We start from the raw sequence: 22,030 nt of genomic DNA on the forward strand, positions 1-22,030 counted from the left end.
CTCGAAAGCAGGTGAGCAGGTCCAAACATGGGCACTCCAAACTGGAGCTAAGGCTCTGAGTGATGTCTCAAACTATGGAGATTTTATGGGGGAGGAACCCAGTAGACTGATTTTGAAGGCCTCTGGCACTTAACGGGAAAATATATTGAGAGAATAAGAAGGTATTGATTTGTATTATCCTTAGATAGTTTTCCTAAGAGAAATGAGTCAGTCCTATCATTCCTCAAATGACTCTATAAACTCTGAGGAGGCAGGGAAAACTATTTCTAATTAAATGTTCGATGCTCTAACTGATTAATAGTATATCAGATTTGTATACATTATATTCTGTATGTACATATAGAATATGTTGGAGGCCCTTGTGAGATATTAATGGGCTCAAATTTGTGCATACTTAAAAATTATGACTGAAAGAGGGTCACAAGGTATATGTACCCTTAGGAGTGAAGACCCACATATTTTCTGGGTGGGATTTCATTGATCAGTAAAAAAGGAGGGAGTATAGGAGCCAATCTCAAAATCTTTGAGTCATAGAACATAATTTTTCTATTTTATTTTATTTTTATCTCAAATTTAAAGTTTACAAAGAAATTTAAAAGTCTTTTTTAAAAAACCTATAGCAAACATTGTCATTACTGAAGAACATTTAGTTGTATTTTCTCTCACATGACATTTGTAGTCACTGCCACTATTTGACACAGCACTCAAGGTCCTGGTCAGTGCTATGAAAGGAAGCTGATTAAGAGAGGTTTTGTTTTTTCAGTAAGTTAAACAAAATTTTCACTCCACTGCTGGGATTATGCTCTAAGAATCCTGAAGCACTAATTCAAAAGAACCCGTGCACCCCAATGTTCATAGTAGCACAATTTACAATAGCCAGGTGCTGGAAGCAACCTAAGTGCCCATCAGTAAATGAGTGGATCAAAAAACTGTGGTACATTTACATGATGGAATACTATGCAGCAGGAAAAAAGGAGCTCCTGCCCTTCGAGACAGCATGGGTGGAACTGGAGAGCATCGTGCTAAGTGAAATAAGCCAGTTGGTGAAAGGCAAGATTTTAGAAATGGGCACTTAGACTACCATGGGCAGTTTTAAACTACCATGTGATCTCACCTATAAGTGGAACCGATTTTTATCACCAAAATGAAAAAGCAGGCAAAATATAACGAAAGACATTGAAATTAAGAACAAACTGACAGTAAGCAGAGGGGAGAAGAGAGGGAAATAATGGAAGAAAGAGGGAAAAGAGTCATAGAGCATGTTATAAAGACCCATGGACAAAGCCAAAGGTGGGTAGGATTGAGGGTGGGAGGAGCAGGGGAAAGTTGTGGTGGGAAAATGGAGACAATTGTATTCAAACATTAATAAAAAATGATATAAAAATTTTCTACTGCAGTTTATGGTTATTATTATTCTGTATTAGTTTGGGGTGTACAGTATAGTGGTCAGACAAGCATACACTTCACAAAGTGGTCCCCCAATATTTCCAGTACCCACTTGGCTCCATACACAGTTATTACAATATTACTGACTGTATTTCCTTTGCCGTAACCTACAGCTCTGTGACTATTCTGTAACTATCGATTTGTACTGCTTAATCCCTGCGCCTTCTTCACCCAGCACCTCCCCACCCACTCCCACCCTCCACAACCATTAGTCTGATCTCTGGATCTATGAGTCTGTTTCTGTTATGCTTATTTTTCAATTTTGTTCTTTAAAACCCACATATAAGTGAAATGATACTTGTTGAATCTTTGTTTTTACGAGGTCTTATTATATCTGGAATTTATAAGAAATCAAGATGAGGTTTTGAAACAGAACCCCCAAGTACAACTTTATTCCTCAAGGGAAATGGGACCCACTTGACAGTATCAATTGGACCAGGACATTGTGACAGAGTTCAGGGTGGCCAGTGTGGTGTTTACTACGTTGATGTAACTTCAAGCATTCACTGGGCACTGCACACTGGGTGTGCACTCTCTGAGATGGCTCTCTTACTGTCTGCAGTGGGGCTAAGGACACCCGCTTCACAAGGTTGTTGAGGGTAAGGCTTTTACCAAATTAATATGATTAAAGGCATAAGAAAAGTGTCTGGCACAGAGTAAATGAAATGTTCAAAAAGTGGTGGCCGAGGTGTCATTGTCAACACCGTTGTTACTGATCCTCACAACCACCTGAGGTGTGGTTTGGGTCTCAGGATCCTCCCCATGCGATAAGTGAGTGCCGAGTATGGCAGTTACTCGGAGCTGGAGGGGAAAGCCAGGCATTCATTCCGACGACGTTGAGCCACAAAGCACAGGACCCCTTTACAAAGCAGCAGTCGCGTGTCATGGACTACCTTTGCACTTTTCTTCACTCTCACTTGCCAGTAGCAATTCTGTACGCTGACACGGAAAATCTCAAATACATCGTTAGGTGTGTTTTTAAGTGAAGTATAACTGCAATGCCTTATTTTGGCAATCTCAGTCGTGTTATTTTTAAAAGAGTATTCATTATGCTTTATATGTAAAAAAATTTCTGAAGCAGATACAGAAGAAATTTTAACAGTGTTCACCTTTGGTGAATGGAACTGGTTGTTAGAGAGAATAGGTAGACTTTGGCTTTTAATTTTATATACCCTTGTATACTGTTTGAAATTTTTGGTTATAATTTTTTTTATTCATAGAACTTTAAAAAAATACAGAAAAGGAAGGTGTCTTAGTTCTATGATGCTGTGATAACAAAATACCACAGACCAGGTGGCTTATAAACAAGAGATTTCTTTTTCATCCTTCTGGGGGCTGGAAATCTGAGATCAGGGTGTGAACGTGGTCAGGTAAGGGTTCTTCCTGGCTGAAGACTTCTCGTATCCCCACAGAGAGGAAGGGACGGGGCAGCTCTGTGGGGTCTCCTTTATAGGGGCACTAAGCCCATCCATGAGGGCTCCACCCTTAAGACCTAATCACCCCTCAAAGGCCCCACTGCCTGACAACATCGCATTGTTGTTGTCTTAAGGGTGGAGCCCTTAATGCCCTTATAGGGCATTAAGGTACCAATGTGGGAATTTGGGGAGAACACAGCAGTGGGGGAGCAAAGCACAGTAACCCATCTCTCAGACCCAAAAAATCTCCTGAGAAATGAAAGCTTTGGGGAGGGAAATACAGCGCTCTGTAAGTCCTAAACTGAGATTCCCAATATATATTAGCACATTAAAGGTCACAAGAAGGTATAGTAAAGAAATCTGTACAGTACATTTTTATTACCTCTAGTATATCATTATCCTACAAAATTATATCCTATAGCATAATAGTTTACAGTATACATATTTAAGAAAAGGGGTGACCCAGCCTTAGGTTAGATGCAAGTGAGTATTTCCTTCAGGAATGGAGGAAGACCCGCCTGGGAGTGTGGTGCCACCCTCCCGAGGCTTAGATTCGGGCAAACTGTGGTCCGGTTCTTGGGTCTTCCATTCACTAGCTGGCTGAGCCCTCCGCAGGTTACCTCTCCTCTGGGTCTCAGTGTGCTCACCTACGTGTGAAAGAGAAACAGTGATACCTCCCTTTTAAAGGCACTTTCAGGGTTAAAGGAGTGGAGTACCTGGTCCTTGGTTGGTACTCGTAGGCCTCCGTGCCCTCTCAGCCCCACTGACCCATCTCCTGTGTTAGCACCACCATGCCTCTGTTTATGAACACCCACACTTACCAGAACGATGTACCAAAAGATCCCTCCGTTTATGAAAGCCTTCATTTTAAGATTTATCAAAGGTTAGGCTATCAGGTAGCAAGCTTTTTTTTTTTTCATTTTCGTTTTCAATGTGAGTCCATTTCTAAAATCTTGATTTCCAGATACCTATTTCAAGAATGCCCCTCTTATACAAGGCAAAGAATCCTGTTTACAACTCAGAGCCCAAAAGATAGAGAAAATTCATTGTCTAAATCACATCCAGCTTTGCCTGCTCCAGGCCCCTGCACCGAGGTAGCCCCTTCCCTCACTTCCTGTTGCCTGTGTTAATGCTCACAGTGGAGGCCAGTTTCGGAGTTCAGTTTTAAAGTGTGCGTGCTTAAAAAGCATTGCCTTTTCAAAGTAACCTTTGCGTTAAGCCCTGGAATCTAATTACTCAAGTGTTATTTGCCTCCCCAAAGTACCCATGCCTACACGGACTGAGTTTAAAGTTCAGGAAGCATTCACAAAAAGAATCGAAGCAAGATCTCCAGCCCTTTTTCCGAAGGATCTCCCTGTCTGTGCCTGGCCTCTCCCTCCTCCTGGGTGTGCCTGCCTGGGAAGGCCAGTGAGTAACCTGCACATTTTTTTTTTTCATCTTGGCCCTTCCCACCCAGACGAGAGGACGGAGTGGCAGACAGGCAGGCAGACGGCGGTGAGTCCTGTTCAAGCATGCACGGAAAATACCTCTACCTGCACCCACACCCCGGACCCCTCGCCACCCTCACCCCACTCCAGAAGGAGCCAGCGCCCCTGTGAGGGTCCGGAAGGGACCTCCACTCCCAGTGGTAAGGGCTGCCAGCAGCAGGACCACTTCATTCATTTCATTTGCTTTTGTGTTGGCTTTTCTCTTCTATTGTGTTTGGATGGGAGAGTTTCTGATAGAATTTAAGGTGTTTTGTTTGGTTGATGGGTTAGTTCTCAGTTATCCCAAGACAAAGAAATGTCTTTTCCCAGCAGGATTTATCAGAACTTGTAACCGATAGTCTGGCCTTGAAATAAAACTTAATGTACTAATTAATTACCTCTGGTTAGTGCAACTTACCCTTTTGGCCCTGTAGTAGGGGAAGAACCCTAAAACTGCATTGCTTATCAAATAGGTTTTGAAGAAGGAAAACTGCTAAGGATTGTGAGCATTTTGTGGGCATCTCTGACTAATTGAAAAGTAGCCTACTTTGTTACCATAGCTTTAAAATAGACCACGATGATGTTTTGTCTCAAAACAAAACAAACCAGGCAAACAGAAAACCCTGTGTAAAAGATTTATGTGTTGAATGAAATATACCAGGGGAGGGATTTCAATAAAAGAGTTTAAAGATGAGTTGTTCTAATTAAATGTAGAAGAACATGGAAGTACTGAATTCAGTTTGGGAAGAAAAATGTCAGTTGCTGAATGTGGGCTTCATGTGGTACGTAAGAGAGAAAACAGATCTTTGTATAGTGTGTCGAGAATTCTTTGAACGAAGGGTCGGAAGGCACGTGGAGGAGGCTGAGAGCGGGTTTGGCGTGCGGGGCTGGTGCCAAGGCCTTCTCTCTCAACTGCTGTGGGACAGGCTAATTCAGAGTCATCAAGTGCTGCATTGTTAACAGGCTTCTGACTTCAATATTTATTCTAAACACAAGCCGTTGATGGCGCGGGGGCATGTGAAGGAATACAACTGCCGCCTCTGGTTGCAGGCCTGGCCCAAACTTTCATACCTACGGAGAGTTCAAGAAAAAGGTAGGCCAGATAAGGCTATGTGCTGTGCTACTAATTTGACACTGTGCTACCACACTGCCTTGGACACTGTTGTTTTAACAGGCATTAGGTCCTGCTCGCATTAGAGGTGGAGATGCTGAGCTAAGGAGTTTTGCAGGAGAGCGGTACAAGAAACTGCAGCAGAAATCGCCCAGACCAGAGGCACCCCCCTGACACGTGTGAAAGGTTGGCCTATGCCCAGGTATCTCTGCAGACGCAGCACAGGTTCTTTCTGGGTACCACTGTGTGGGCCACTTAAGGATTCTCTGTAAGGAGTAACCTGCACTTACCATACCTGGGTTTTTAGAGCAGCAATAAATACTAGCCCTAAAAAGTGGTGTATCAACAAGGGTATGAAGGACACAGGCAGGGTGCAAATCTGCTTCTTAGATTCCATACCCCTCTTCTAAGTTTCAGGAAAGTACAGTATTTTGTGGTTGTTGAAATCAGCAATTCTTCAGCATTGCCACCGTAATGTTCCTGTGGTGATAATGCTCGTGGTTAGCTTTCTTGTAGTTTAGATTTCCCTTTGGCTAATAAATCAGAAGCATAGATGGATGGCAGCTCAATCAGCCAGCTCTTTAGAAGACATCCACGAATAATACTTAGTTTGTTGCCGAGTGAGCAAGAGATGAGGTGGGAGCCATTATGATTTTACTGGATATGTGAGGTTTAAATTTGTGGCTTTTGTACAGTTACAATTGAAAAACAGATGGACGCCCCTTCAAGCCATCCATGGGGTTAACAATACTGATAACTGTCTGCCCCTCATGGGCATATGCACTTTGCATACTGTTGCCTTACTGCATAAAAACATTGTCACCACCCCCCCACCCCCCCCACCCCCCCGCAAAACCCACTTCTCTCCCAGCCGCAGTACTCAGGAGTAGAATACAGTTTGGAAGAGTAAGGCGTGTGGGCAATGTTTCCTATTGCTGGCCTGTTCTGCAGTTTCAAAACTTCCTAGAGTTTCTTCATAAACTAAATTGAATGCAGCTTCTTCTTAAATTTGGCTTTTTTGTGGCACCTTCAGGTGAATTTAGGATTTGTTTTTATTTCATTATGTTTTTCATCCATCCCTTTTGTTTGGTCTTTCAAGCGGTGGGTCAACCAAACAGATTGAAAACCGGCCTTCAAATTGGAGCAAAACTGTGTGCTTTCGACAACCTTGCCTTTGAGCAGCATATGGTCTCTCCTCCCACTCTCTGTATCTCTTCCAAAGAGCCACCAGGCACTACCCAGCTGTGGCCACTTCTCTGCCATCCTGTGTTTTCTGGCTTCTGGAATTCATTTCTCTAACACCCCCTGCTGTCCCAGACTTCACCAGTAGGTGTGGAGAGAATTTAAATGCAGTGAACCAAAAGGTCATGGTGATTGAAAAACAAGAGCAAAAATCCCAGAAAGCAGAACCTTAGTGGTAGGGATGCTGTAATAACTGTGGCTACACCACAGCCAGGCTGCATAGCAGGGCCTGGGTCAGGGAAAACAGCTGTGAATTCAGCCACTGTCACTTCAGTGCCTGTCCTACCAGTCACAGTCGGGGCAAAGGTGAGTGAGGTGGGCAAGTGGAGTGAAGAGGGAGCTGGTGGCTAAAATATAATCAGCCTCAGCCTAATCTTCAGTGAGCTCCAGTTTCCTCCTCCTCAGGGCTTTTTACTGGACTTGTGTGTTATCTTTTTCCTGCCATTTTTCTTATGATGTATTGGTGTTCCTCGTGTTAATGCCGTGGGCCCCTTGGGGGATGTAGCCCTGATGGTCATTTGGCCACATTTCGTCTGTAGGCACATCCTAAGCCAGAAAGAGGTGTCACGCAGACACTGCCCTGAACAAATTCTCATGAGGATGGCGTGTCATCCACATCATCTTTAAAAACCCCAAAGGATAATATTAAACAGGGCTGAAAGTAAATAGATTTCTTCTGCTTTAGCTTGAAACCAAGATCTTGAGGATTAACTAAGATGCATTATTTGTGCAGGCAGTAGAAATGAGGAGTAGCCAGCGAAACTTCAATCTGATGATTTTATAAATTTTTGAAATTAGGGTGAAAACTTCGGCCCACACTTAGCAATCACATTTGGCTGCTGGTGCTATTTTTGTCCCAATAAATTGATTGCAAAATGGCCCCAGTGATTCCCCTCCTTGAATCTAGTCTTTTGTGATACGGCTTTGTAGCTCCTCTTACCAAGAGGCAGAGTCTATTTCCCCTGCCCCGAACCTGCTCTTGGCCTTGTAACTTACTTTGATCAATAGAATGAGTAGAAGTAAAGGTTTGCATTGTACTGGACGCCAGCCTAGGTCTTAAGAGGCCTTGCACACCTCTGCTTGTTCCCTTGGGATCTAGCCCAGTCACCCTGTGGATACTCCTGGACTTGCTTGCTGTGGCCTAGAGACCTTTGTCACCCCCAAGTGACAGTAATCTTACGCCAGAAATGTGTGTGAGTGAGGCAGTGCTAGTCCAGCCAGCTGACCTCAGACATGAGTGAGTCCAGCAGAGATCAAATAGACTGACCCAGATCCACAAAGCAATAATCATGAGCAATAACCAACGTTTATAATTTTAAGCTACTAGCTTTAGAATGATTTGTTATGCTCACAATAACTAACGGAAATATGTGGTCACCTGGAGATGGTCCTTCTGTATTCATCTTTGGGTCTATTGGTATCATAATAAATGCTTAGCACAACTCAGCATGAGATTTGATCCCTGGTGGAGGGGTTCTATGGGGGGTGGGGCAAGTCTTATGATTGTATTACTTTGAGACCTTTTTTAATTTAGAAAGTACTGGCGATTGGCTAGGATTGAAAACTGATAATCCAATAGTCTTGTCAGTCCCTTCCATTACTAAAAGATGCAATGATTCCAGTTCTTTACTTAGGCAAACAACACTCAGGTGGTTCAGAGTTCATTTCTAACTTGGTACACTTCCTGTTGTCAAAGTAAACTCTGTAGTCACCTTGGGGCTAAAGCATGTTGACCTGATCCTAGAGGGGAAAAAATTCACAGGTGCAGATTGATGGCTGGAATTGTGTTGCTTACCACTATATCCCCTGGGATTTAGAACATGGTCTGGCTTTCATGAAGATACCTTGAGCATTGAGGACCTTACAGTCCAATGGGGGAAAAATCAGAGATCCATTACTTATGTATTAAGAAAACAAAGCAAACAATGTTTTAACCCTGAAACTGCAGGTGAATTTTTACTATGGTGGGTCTGTCAGTGAGTGAATTGGCTGTTGCTACAAAAATGCCATGTTACAAACAACCACAAAATCTCAGTGGCGTACAACAATATGCTTTTATTAACCCGTATGCCTGCAGGTTGGTGTGGGGAGAGCCGGCTGATCTTGGCAGGGCTAAGCCGGAGTGGCTATAACTGCACATGTCCCTCATCTTCCTTCTGGGACCAGCTGTCAGCTGCGGCTTATTCTTCTCATGGGTGACGGCAGAGACACAAGAGCACAAGCCTCAAGGTGCAAGCTCATTTCGTGCTCTGGTTACATCGTTAGTCTATTAACATCATGTTGGTCAAAGCAAGTCACATGGCCAAGTCCATTGTCAAAGGGCAGGGAACTTTATATTTGCAGAGAGAACTGCAAAGTCATGGGGCAGAGGTCATGAATGCTGAGAGGGCTGAGGATTTCAGGCCATTGAGGTAAGCCATGGTGGGAGAGGGACATGTGGGGCAGTTCCACTTTCTCCTGTTTAGAAAAGCTGGTAAAGTCATAGCTGGATCCCAGAGTGGCCAAGAGGCAGAAATTGTCCATCCTGTGGAACCAGCCCGTTCCTTGTAAAATAGAAAAGCACCAGACTCTTTGCTACTATGATCTGTCTAATGGAATTTTAAAGGGAAGAGAATTCTAGCAAGTACCTCACACTTGGTAGGTACAGAGATGGCACTGGAATCTTGACAAAATGCCTCCATTTCCATTCTTACACCGTCCTCCAAAAAGTGAAGTTCATGGACCCCTGTGCTTGGGTGTCCACTGGAGTGGAGTCTTTACTTCAGATTACACAACATTCCTTTACTATCATGACGTCTTTCTGGGGCAAAGAGAAACCAGTTTCTGTCAAGTCCAAACATCAGGGGCCGTTTCCCAAACCCTAGCCCCACATTGCCCTGGTTAAAAGAGATTTTGGTGACAATCCCTCCCTGATGGCCTCCTTTCCCTGATTTGTCTTATGAAAGGTTTGTAGCCAGTGCCTTGGGTTCAGATAAGAAACCAATGTTCTAAAATATGATTGAGGTTCTCAGATATTCACCAGCGTTTTACTGAGAAAAAGAATGGAGTACTTTATTACAGGCCACTGATTTATCAGCATTGCTATTGGTCGTTCTGTGCCTTGGGAACTGTGTGGTGTATCACATTTACCTGTGAGGAAACCGGCGTACAAAAGGTTGTGTAACTTCCCTGGGGCCACATCTGCTGGCTAAGATTAGCAACCTGTACTCTCGGTTTTTCAGCTTTTGTTTTGCAATCTGGTTGATACTGCCTGGTCTCGCAAAAAGCATATGAAGATATTATTACCTACTGAGTTTCCTAAGAAACCCTGCCCTCCTAGTATTTATGTTCCATGGGAAACAAGGAAGTCTCATTCGATGATAATGAGATTTCCCCACCACAATGTTAGAGGAAGTAAGCTGAAATAAAGGTAATTTCTACACTGTATTTCCTGAGGTTGCTGTCTTGACTTCAGAAGTAAGTTGGAGTGGGCACTGTTTAGAAGACCTCCTCATGACTGTGCTTCTTTGCTGCATTTTCTGAGCCCTCCTCACCTGCCATTTCTGTTGCCGGGTGACTGTTCAGCAATTTGGTTGCAATCATTCTCTGACAAACAGTGCTATTTCTATTTTATGTGGGTAACTGATTTGAGTAAACAGCTCATGTAAACTAATGCTTTGTAGGAGGCTTAATATGATTGGAACCAACATTCATATTGTTATTTTTGTCAAATTAACACATTGCAAACAAGCAAATAATTGCAGTGGCCCCAGATATCTAGGGTCTGCTATAATTAATGTATAAGCTGATTTTCTTGGATAGCTTGTTTCCATTCTGGTGATGGCTTTGCAGAAAACCTCATGTATCTCCCATACAACACTCATGCTGCATAATCTATTGTTATTTTAGCAATGATTTAATATCCTACCCCTCCTCTCGCTCAGTGCGAGGGACCAGCTCTGCATTGTTTTCCACTGAAAACCTAGGAGCCAGCATAACAGAATCTAAATGAATAGCTATTGGACAAATGAGTGAGTGATGCTCAGAGTACAACATCCGGCTCCTAACAAAAAATTAGGACTTTTTCCTAGGTGTTCCCACCCCTGAGAAAGGGCAGTGAAGGGTTAAAGTTCTCAGAGTTGGAGGGATTTGGATATGGATCTGACAGAGCTGCTTGCTCAAATCACATTCTTTCTGCTGCTATAGCAACAGGTTGAGAATTTTGCCAGCACTGCCTACATTGGAAGTGCCCCTGTGCGGGCGAGTTCATTGTCTGGGGGACAACTGCTTTTTTCTATGATGTTTCAATGAAGCAACTTCTTGGCAGAGACAAAGAGGCCAATACAAAGCAGAGGCTAAGAATCGTGGAAAGGCAGAGAGATCTTGTGTTGACTGGAGGGACATTTCCAGTCTTTTGTCCCCCGAAGAGGTGTAGGGTGGGGAAGGAGTTGGGGTTTCATCCACAGTCAATAGCATGTCTTTCTGCTCTCCTCTTGAGGCCTCTCTTCTGAGGGACGCCTCCTCCTGGCAGCATTCAGAAAATTCTCTCTCACTGTCATTCTTTAACAAACAGAGTGATAGTTAAGCACTTGGATTATTATTGCCTGTGATCACTTCTAGGTGTGGAGGTGCCAGAATGACCCAGAATGTAGGTTTTCCTGTCCGCATTCACCAGTTTTTCTAATCAGCTCTGTACCCATGTGGTCTATTGAGAAGGAAGGACAGCTGACCAAGAGTGAGCGATGGAAGTATTCGCAGTTTTTTTTTGTTTTTTTTTTTACTTCGTATAGCAGTTTTGTAAAAAGAGGAAAGAAAACGAGGAATCTGCTGGGGAAAGTTGCTTAGGTGGTATTAACTTGCCAGGAGAGGCTCCACAAACTCTTACAAAATGCCCAGCCTCAGGGCATTTACTCAGGGCTGCTGCTTAGGCTACCTCCACTGGGGTGATAATCAGAGTTTAGGGCCCGTAGTTCTTGCTGGGCTAATGAATGAAATCAGTGGGCATTCAGTGTCACTTGGGGTTGACTCACCACGCTGCACCTTACTGTTATCGCTTCCCCATCTTGTTTTCGTATTGCACACAGATGGGGAAGTCTGCCTGCTTCACTCTTGGTCCCGTGTTTACAAATGTATTTTGGTCAAACATGGTGGAAGACACTATTCCATTCTTCAGAAGCAGCACTGTATTGAAAGTTTAATTTTAAAAACTGTTTATCCCCAACCCACTACATACTATTTGAATACGGGATACGCCCTTGATCATGTGCGGGCTAAAAAATTGAATGCCTTTCCTCCCACCTTCTAAGTTCTTCTAGCTGGGCTATTAAATTAACAGACAGATTAACAGGAGAAAATCAAATTATAATACATATGCGTGGGGAATTCACATAGGCATGAAAATTCCAAAGACAGTGAGGCAGCACTGGGTGTATATGACATTTTGAATGAAGGAGAAAAGGATGGGAGTGGGGATGGAGTATGAGATTGCAGAAGTGAGGATTCGTGATTTACAGGTAGTTGAGGAAGAGCTGAACACATAGCAAGGAAATCCTTGCTAGTCAGCTCAGAAGCAGTGGGATACAGTGAGTATCTAGCTGACAGGCCCCCGCCTGAAGCCAGCTGTTTACCACACTTAACTCAATGTACACTAATGTGGAATCCTAAGATTTCCTTCCTGAAGCAAGTTTCACTGTCTGAATCCCTTGGGCAAGAAAGCGGGGAGGGTCAAAGTTTCCTTCTGAGTCTTGTTTCTTGATAACCATCTTAAACTCCGTGTTCCAAAAGGCAGCTTCAGGGTGATAGAACTTGGGTCCCCCTCATTCTTTGTGTCTCGAGAGCCCTGTCATCACTGCCCCTCAGTGTGTTTTGGCCGCGGAAACTGCTGCTGTGGTTGGGGTGTGGTCCAAAGCGTGCCGCCAGGAGCTCTGGGCTGGGAGCCGGCGTGGCCTTGTACAGCTCCTACGGGGATTTTAACCCTGTTACTTGTAAAATGAAAGATTCAGATGACATTTCTGGGATTTCTTTTACGCCTCTCCCACACAAAATAAGGGGTACTCCAGTTGTCTAAAGTAGAAAAAGCCTTTGCTTTGTTGAATGTTTTACAATTGCAGTTCCCTTAATTCCTACTCAGTGTCCCATCCTCCGGGAAGCCTACTGTGACCACCCCCCCACCCCCCACCCAGGCTAGAATTGGGACTGCCAGGCTATGTCTTCTGATAAGTATGTTCTTTCTTTCAATACATTGATCACACTTTCTAATGATCTGTTTCTTGGGTTGTATTTTTTTAAATCAATTTTCTCTTATGCCCATGAGACTGAGGACTCTGCGAGACATCCACCTCGTAAGAAAAATTTAGGACTTTTTCCTAGGTGTTCCTGCCCCCGAGAAAGGGCAGTGAAGGGTTAAAGTTCTCAGAGCTGGAGGGATTTGGATATGGATCCGGCAGAGCCACTTCTGAGACAAGCCCCCAAACATCATTGATTCGGCATACAGGGGGTACTCAGTAACCTTTGTTGAAAGGCTGAAGGTACTGCATTACCCGTAATGGTGGGTACAAAGATGACTATATCACAGCCTCTGCTCTCGAGGATCTTAAGATCCATTTTCTCTGTTTTTCTTCTTTTTTTCCACCATCCCACCTCATACCCAAGACAGGCTGAAAGAAATTAAAACCAGAACCCTGGGTTCTGGTTACAGATGTGATAAGATAGGTTGGTGGGGGTCGAGCAAATAACTTTTCTTGCACCTTTCTAAGTTTTTCCTGCTAGGCTAATAATCAAGTTAACATGACACCAGTTAACAGGGGGAAAAATGTCCAACATTTAGGTAGGATATACAGGCCAGGACACCATAAGAACAAGAGATCTGAAGCTACTTTTGGGCTGTTGAGCGTTATATACCATTGTGGACAAAGAAGAAGCAGAGCAGGGGTTGGAATTTCAAAGGGAAAGCAGGTAATTCACAGGTGGACCAGAAAGAGCAAACAGGTGGTAATCAAATTCTTGCTGGGTAACCCACAAACTGTGGGGCACAGCCAAACAAGCTTTGCTAGATTTCCCCGTCTGCCACCTTCAGTTTGTTTTACAACGGTGATGCTGCCTTCCTTTAAGCAGATTTTACCATCTGAAATCCTTTCTGCAGGTAAGAGGGGAGGATCAAAGGTTCTTTCTGAGTCTTTGGTTTCTTAATAACTAGCTTAAAAATCAATATTCCAAACGTCATAGTTTGGGGAAGCAAAACATTGGCCTCTGTTGGGTTTTAAATTTCCTTGATTGGACTGATTAGTTTTTTTGTGACAGGATCTATGAACTGAAGCAAGGCCCAGGAAGAATAGAAGAATAGAAGGTAGTGTATAGAATGGAAATAGTGGGCAGAAAATAAAGGGAAGAGAGGGAGGAAGAAAGGGAAAGGAGGAGGGGAGGGGTCTGGAGGAGGCAGAGAGAGCGGAAGAGGAGAGCAGGACAAGAAGGGCAGTAAGCACATGGGGCTGTGCCTTTTTAATTAATTTGCCTGTAATGGCCTGTCTTGACATGTTTCTTTTTTTTTTTTTTTTTATTTCTAGAGATTGAGGAAGGGAGGGAGAAAGAGAGGGAGAGAAACATGAATATAAGAGAGAAACATCAATCAGTTGTCTCTCATAAACTCCCTGATCAGGATCAAAATGGCGACCTAGGGATGTTCCCTGACTTCGAGTTGACCTGGTAACCTTTTGCTTTTCAGGATGATGCCGAACCAAATTACACTGGTCAGGGCAAGGACATGTTTCTTTTTCCTTTTTTTAAAGTATATATTTTTTATTATGCTATTACAGTTGTCCCATTTTTTCTCCCCTTTATCTATCTCTGCCCTGTACCCCGCCCCCCATCCTTATTCACCGCCCCACCTTAGTTCATGTCCATGGGTCATACATATAAGTTCTTTGGCTTCTACATTTCCTATACTATTCTTAACCCCCTCCTTTGTATTTGTACCTACCATTTATGCTTCTTATTCTCTGTACCTTTCCCCCCATTCTTCCCCCTCCCCACTGAAACCCTCCATATGATCTCCATTTCTGTGATTCTGTTTCTGTTCTAGTTGTTTAATTAGTTTATTTTTGTTTTTTAGGTTCCGTTGTTGATAGTTGTGAATTTGTTGTCATTTTACTGTTCATAGTTTTGATCTTTTTCTTAGATAAGTCCCCTTAACATTTCACATTGGTGAAGAGGAACTGCTTGAACTTGACCTTATCTGGGAAACACGTTATCTACCCTTCCATTCTTAATGAAAGCTTTGCTGAATAGAGTAATTTTGGATGTAGGTCTTTGCCTTTCATGAGTTTGAATACTTCTTTCCAGCTCCTTCTTGCCTGTAAAGTTTCTTTTGAGAAATCACCTGATAGCCTTATGGGCACTCCTTTGTAGATAACTGTTTCATTTTCTCTTGCTGCTTTTAAGATTCTCTCCTTATCTTTAATCTTGGGTAATGTAATTACAGTGTGTCTTGGTGTGTTTCTCCTTGTATCCAAGTTCTTTGGTACTCTCTGAGCATCCTACACTTGCATGTCTAGTTCTTTCACCAGATTGGGGAAGTTTTCCTTCATTATTTTTCAAATAAGTTTTGAATTTCTTGCTCTTCCTCTTATCCTTCTGGCAGCCCTCTGATTTGGATGTTGGGACGTTTAAAGTTGTCCCAGAGGTTTCTCTCCTCATTTTTTTTTTTGAGTTCTTGTTTCTTTATTCTGTTCCAGTTGAATGTTTATTTCTTCATTCTGTTCCAAATCATTGATTTAGATTCTAGTTTGTTTCCCTTTGCTATTGGTTCCCTGTGTATTTTTCTTTATTTCACTTTGCATAGCCTTTACTTCTTCCTCTATTTTGCAACTATACTCAGCCCTTTGTGTGAGCATCCTGATTACCAGTGTTTTGAACTCTGTATATGATAGGTTGGATATCACCTCATCACTTAGCTCTTTTTCTGGAGTTTTGATCTGTTCTTTCATTTGGCCAAATTTCTTTGTCTCAGCGCACCTGTTATATTGTAAGGGGTGGAGCCTTAGGTATTGTATTCCCTGGGGTGGACAACCCATGTTGCTGGGTTGTGGCACTGTATGTGGGGGAGGGGATCAGAGAGGGAGCAATACCGTTTACTTGGCTCTTGCCCTGCTTTCAGTCACTTCCTCCACTATGCAGAAGTGAATTGGGCCCTTGTAGTGCTGGTTCCTGGGCGGGTGGGCTTGTGTACATTCTAGGACTCTGTGGGTCCCTCCAATGGGCTCCCCTGTAAGGCTGGGAGTTTCTCCTGCCACTGCAACCCACACAGGTGTTTATAGCCAGAGGTTTTGAGGCTTTATTTCCTTGCACTGGAACCCTGGGTTGCCCAGTCTGTCTCCCAGGTGTTCCTCCTGGTTCATCCACAGACAAATGTAGAGGAATGCCCTGTCCACCAGCTGCCACCTTACAGCGCGCCCCCTTCACCCCGGCTGCCCTCTCTGCCCCTCCTACCAGTCTGAATGAATGTTTCTTCTTTCACTCTTTGGTTATCAGACTTCCCTCCAGTTTGATTTTTCTGGCAGCTCTGGTGAGTTTTTTTGTTTTTAAATTGGTTGTTGTCCTTCTTTTGGTTTGTGAAGAAGTAAAGTTTATCTACCTACACCTTCATCTTGGCCATTCATTCAAAGACATGTTTCTTAAAAAGAATTCTTACCCAAAGTATTGAGTAATGGCACAAAGAATTTGCTACCAAAAGCTAATTGATGACATACACACAAAAAGTTAATTGGACCAGACTCCAGAAATCTCTTCGCTTTAAAAGCTAGAAAAGCACCAATTTTCAAAAAACAATTGTCAGATTCCTGTAAATCAGTATAGTATGGCCAAAACAGCAAATGCACTGTGAAACCAATGCTGTATTACACATTTAATCGGTGAGGGGCCATTTGATTTTGAACCCCAAGCCAAGTCGAGATTGCAGGAGGGAAGAGCAAGGATCCGTAGGCTGAAGCTGTGATGAATGCTTATCAGCCAGGTACGGGAAGCCTGGGGGGAAGTCGATTGAATTAGAAGATGCACCTCCTGTTCTCACTGCTTGCAGTTTGCCGGGGAAGTGATTTAGGGGAGTTTTACTAATCGAGTTTCAGTAGAAGGTACGAAATCTCTACCTTCAAGAAGCCATTGTAACCTCAGTTTATCTTGAGAACAGGTATAGAGGGCATGAGAAGGGGAGACGGTGAAGTTTCTCTTCTGACTGCTCCCCTCCACCGCCTCCCCCCCCCCGCCCCCCGCCCAGAAAGTTCAGTTTTAATGGCAAAAGGACGCCCTTTCTCCACGTGGCTGTGGCTGTTTCCCTTTCTGACCAGCCCCAGCAGGCACAGAGGGTATCAGCAGCCTGCCTTGGTGCTTGGTCTGTTGGCGAGCTTAAACTGCAACCAGACTGTCTCCCACCCAAAACCATTTNACCACCCCCCTCCACCGCCCCGCACCCCCCCCCACTGCCCAGAAAGTTCAGTTTTAATGGCAAAAGGACGCCCTTTCTCCACGTGGCTGTGGCTGTTTCCCTTTCTGACCAGCCCCAGCAGGCACAGAGGGTATCAGCAGCCTGCCTTGGTGCTTGGTCTGTTGGCGAGCTTAAACTGCAACCAGACTGTCTCCCACCCAAAACCATTTCAGGAGGAAAAGAATGACTAAAACAATCACATAATCTCCTTTCTTTATGAGGAGGAAGGAATTTTAGCCAAGAATGCAAGGTGTGCCATGGGCTTTGTGCTTACATTATCACAAATTCAACACACACACATTTACACAGGTCTACTGTGCTTCCTCACCTACCTAGATGGAGCTAGTATGGTACGATGCCATGTTGGCCTCGGGCCAGGAAATAACCATGTCGGGTTGGCAAGTAGTGAAGCCATAAGGCTCACAGGCCACACTGGGCAGTATTAATGGGTCACTCCTTCATTTATATGGGGATGCGGCCCTTTCCTACCTGATGTCCCCGGGTTAGTTCCAGAGAAGGTCAGCTGTAAGCAGTCTCTCAGGTTCCTAGGGGTGCGCCTCTTTCAGACCCGTCAGGAATAAATACCATTTTAACAAAATTCTTTACAAAGCAAACTCATTGTTTTCACTGTCAAAGCCTCTCTTAAATCTCAGCTCTGCCACTTTTTAACTGTACTGCTTGGGTGTTTTTTACCTCTCTGTGTCTCATTTTCTTCCTCTTTTTATATAGTTATTAGTGTCTTGTTCATAGGATTCTTATGAGAAGTAAATAACATTATCTCAGAAAGGTGTTTTGCGTAGTGCCTGGCGTAGTATGAATTTAAGAATTGTTGCTTTTAACATAATAAAGGCATATCTCAGCCTTTTCCCCCCTTTGCCCCTCCTGAATTAGAAACACCTTTTGACATTTGGCATTTCACAGTGTCAGGGTTCCATCATGATAATGAGGCAAGGAGAGCAGAGGTGGTGGGCAGGAATATTCTTCTACTTGCTCCTGTTCCTTGGTGTTTCCCACATACCATACTGCCTCCTTACTTGTCAGTGGCCGGATGCAAAACTAGAAGCAGTATAAAAGGGAGTACAAATTCTGCTCTGTCTTCTAGGAAGTAGAAGTAGAAGTTCCAGGCTCACTGTTCCCCATTCTCCAAGTCCTTAACATGCACTTGCCATTCAGCTCACATCCTAGCTCAAACCTACCACATGAACTAACACTTAACCCAAAGCCAGCACTCCTAGGCTATCAGGGCACGTGATCAGGGAGGTAGTCTATGTGCCGTATGGCGCTTAGAGTAAAACACTCTTAAAAAGTCAAAGGGCAGCGCAAGTATCAAACTTCCTGAGCCATCCAACCTCTTAGGACTTTCAGGCTTGAGAGGAAAGGACGTGAATCACTGGACCTGGGAGGAAGGCACAGGGGAAAGGAAACAGGAGATTTCCTGTCCACCTCCGCTGTGCAAGAACTGGCAATACAATGTGGCTGAATGGCATGGCCAGGACCCTGAGCTTCTGTGACCCTGGTTTCCTGACCCTTAAAATAGGAGTGATAATCTAACGTGAAATGAAACAATATATCTATATGGCGCCTGGCTTAATGGTCTGGCATGTAGTAAGTACTCAGTAAATATTACCTCTGATTAGTTCATGAGTAACACTGGGATGCTCAAGCATTTGGAAGCCAGTTAGACTTCTCAGTCCTCCGTCACTTAAAGGTTAGCACTGTCCCTGATGTCCCCATTGCCCACCTATTGCCCGTATTGCGTGGGTTGGAGGTGTTCTATCTATTTGCCCAGCTCTGGTTAGGCTCGACAGTCCGCCAGTTGGAATTAATTGACCCATTTTGAGGGTTCACAGATTTTTGTTATCGTTACTGTAGGTGGTGAGAGAGAGTGACAGATCACATCACATGGCACATCACATGATGAGCAGGCAGCTCTCCGGTAATGACTTGAGGATGGCACTGTATGCATTTCTGTCTTTAACATGAATTTGTATTCTATCATTTCTTTCATTTGTGTCCCATCAAAGCAATGTCATCTTCTTCGGCCTGGTCATAGTAGGGTGGGTCACACTGTTATTATTTTTACAATAAAAATGTAGAAGAATAGATATGAAATACTGGTTTTTAAAGGCAGGGCAAATTCCAGATCATCTGATTTAGCCCCTCTCTGTACAGAGGTGGAAATTGAGGCCCCCAGGTATTAAATGAATTCTCCAAGTGGCAAAAGGACAGGTCTTTCTGCCTGATTCCAGGGCCCTAAATATGTGGTATTTGGGTTTATTGATCTTCCAAAGTGACCCTGGACACAAAACAATTTGACAGCCATTGTTCTGAAAGGCGAGGGTGTTCAGCTGGGTGGAAGGTTCTCAAACCAGAGAACAACTCCTTTGACCCAGCCTCTTCCTGTCTTTGCCACATTATCTCCGACTCTCAGTAGGAAACACGCTTCTGTCCATCATTCGAGAGAGGCAGCGGTGACAGCGGGAACAGACTCTGTGCCCTGAGAGACACATTCATGTTTGACACAGGTGCAGAAAGAATGTTTCACAGTGGCACCTCGTTCTCTAGCAACTTCAAGAAAGGTCAAATCTGCAGAGTAGCTGGATACTTCTGAATAGATTTCCTCACGGACGATGGACTAAGTGGCTTTTTTATTCTCTTAACCAAGGAACATTGTGAGATGTATGTAGATAAACAAGATGTTATAAGTATTTTACGAAAATATACATTTGAGATGTAATAGCAATTGTTCAAATCAAGATTCAGCAAATTCTGGAATTATCCAGACTTGACTAAATTTTTCTCTCAGGTACAGAATGTCTTCTTAATAGTTCAGGTCCAAAACTTGTCATCTCTCTTTTTGTTTGTTTGAAGCCACAAATAACTTATTTATCAATCAACTGCTATGTGCCAGACACTATAGCAGATGCTTCTCATGAAATCTCATTTAATTTGCATAAAACTGTGAGGCAGGTGTGATTTTGCTCATTTTATCTATAAGGACACTGAGGCTCAAGATTCAAGGTCTCCAGATTTTTAGGTGTTCGGTGACCTATTTCTGTTCTTGCAGGAGCAGAGCGGGACAAGTGTTCAAGCCAACACCAGGGAAAGTTTGTTAATCCAATCGCTGATCCAAGTAAAGCTTTCCTACCAGAAGACCAGCCTGTTCTCCCAGGCCAGTACTACCCCAGAAACCTGCCCCTCTGAATTTTGAAATTCTGAATTTTGCCTACTGAGGCAGTCTTTCTGCCCCTAAATTCCCCACAGTCCCTCGGTGGATACACCATGAATAAAACACATCTTTGAGGTGAATCCCAGTATTTCTTAAGAATATATTTTTCTCCCTTCAGTCCCTTCATTTTTCTTCACACCCAAAACTGCCATCTCTTCATGGCCCCTTCCTTTTCCCATAAGTTGCTGGGGCTGGACTCACAACAGCATAATTGACTAGGCTTTGTCCTACACCAAGATGCACGCCTGTAAATAAACGCCCTGTCTTAGTATATGGACTCTGTGGTTGTGTTTTGTGTACTGAGAGCCCTTTTAAAAATAATTTCTGTGTCTGAGCTGGATTACATAAGGCCAGAGACATCATAGCCATGACATTCACCCATGACTAGGACAATGTCTAAAACTTACAGGCTCCTTGGGAAGTACTTTCAGAACCAATTTACTCTCCACAGACAAAAGTGATCCTCCTTCCTTAGTCATAATAATGAAAGCTAAAGATATGAATATTCAAATACATTTACTAACCACACCAGTCAGATAGACTGTTATCCTGTCTTATGCATAAAGAAATTGAGGCTCAAACCATTGGCTGTCTTGCGTTCAAGATCAGACACCAGCAAGTGTCCGTTAGAGTCCAGGTTTCCCTGGGTGCATGCTCTGAACAGCTAGCTGTGTTGTGTTGTATTTCCTTTTTTAAAAAAAGGAAATAAATGTATAGAAATGCACTCATCAGCTTTGACACATCGAGTGTATGTTAAGACTGTCTTGAAAAGTCAGACCTCAAGGAATGAAGACGTGCCCCCACGTAGGTCATAAGAAGACAGCCCTGCAGGTTCTGGAAACATCCCGAGGGGTGTAGTCCAGAACGCCCTCCGGGACACGGAGCCGCCTCAGGGTGATGTGTGTGGCACACCAGCTTAGACTCGTTCGGAGTTATAACTTTATTGTTGTTGTTCAGATCTCTCTTGTTACTGTTGGCCTGTGCTCATATTTTGTGAAACATGAAGAGTCTGAGAGAGTGATTTTTAGGATGAATCTTCAAATACCCTTCTGGTTACAAGATTCACTGTTTCTACATATTGTCACCTTTCCCTCCCGCCCCCCCCCACCATGCTGACTAGTCAGGACAAATTTGATTTTTAGAGGTATTCCTTATTTAAATTATATTCTACCCCAAATGTTGTTTGCTCCTCTATTTAAATTATTGGTGCTCATTATTATAGCTGCCTGCTGTAAAAGATAGGAATTATCATGCTTAGGCACAGCTGCACAGCTGCCTTTGCTTGGTAATTTGTCAATGGGTTCATGCCCTATTGTACTTTTTATTGTCTGCTTTATTGCAGAATGTCCTGTTTTAGCTAGATTTCGCCCTCTCCATTTCCCTAAGAGTCAATGAATGAAAAATGCCATTGCTTTTCCTAGTGGGGCAAGTGTCAACGCAAAGCCAGCTCTGGGATGTCAGGAAACTTACAGTTTTTAGAAACTATACTGAAATCATAAAAACAAAAGGATTGAGTTTCAAGAAATTGAAGTTTCTTTCTTTCTTTCTTTCTGTCTGTCTTTTTTTTTCTTTCTTTCTTTCTTTTTTTTTTTTTTGCAGTGTGACTGATCAGGCTGTACTTCTGTGCTTACAGCCATGTGCAAAAGTAGAGAGAGAATGTCGATATAG

At 43.4% G+C, this 22,030-nt stretch overlaps 1 protein-coding gene across 2 annotated transcripts in view; it reads left to right on the plus strand.

The window, feature by feature from the left end:
• STON2 (stonin 2) overlaps window positions 1-22,030 on the plus strand; it is a 126,323-nt gene that overhangs the window by 71,720 nt on the left and 32,573 nt on the right. Inside the window, exon 5 of one of the 2 annotated variants that reach the window (XM_037031182.1) lies at window positions 4,318-4,488. The exons of the other annotated variant lie outside the window; for it this stretch is intronic. Within the exon in view, the coding sequence (XP_036887077.1) occupies window positions 4,318-4,488 (171 nt within the window). The remainder of the gene's footprint in view (window positions 1-4,317; window positions 4,489-22,030) is intronic. 2 annotated transcript variants of the gene reach the window in all.

The sequence above is a fragment of the Sturnira hondurensis genome, unplaced genomic scaffold, assembly GCF_014824575.4.
Source record: "Sturnira hondurensis isolate 20B ecotype Veracruz unplaced genomic scaffold, ASM1482457v3 Scaffold0021143, whole genome shotgun sequence".
NCBI classification, from domain to species: Eukaryota; Metazoa; Chordata; class Mammalia; order Chiroptera; family Phyllostomidae; genus Sturnira; species Sturnira hondurensis.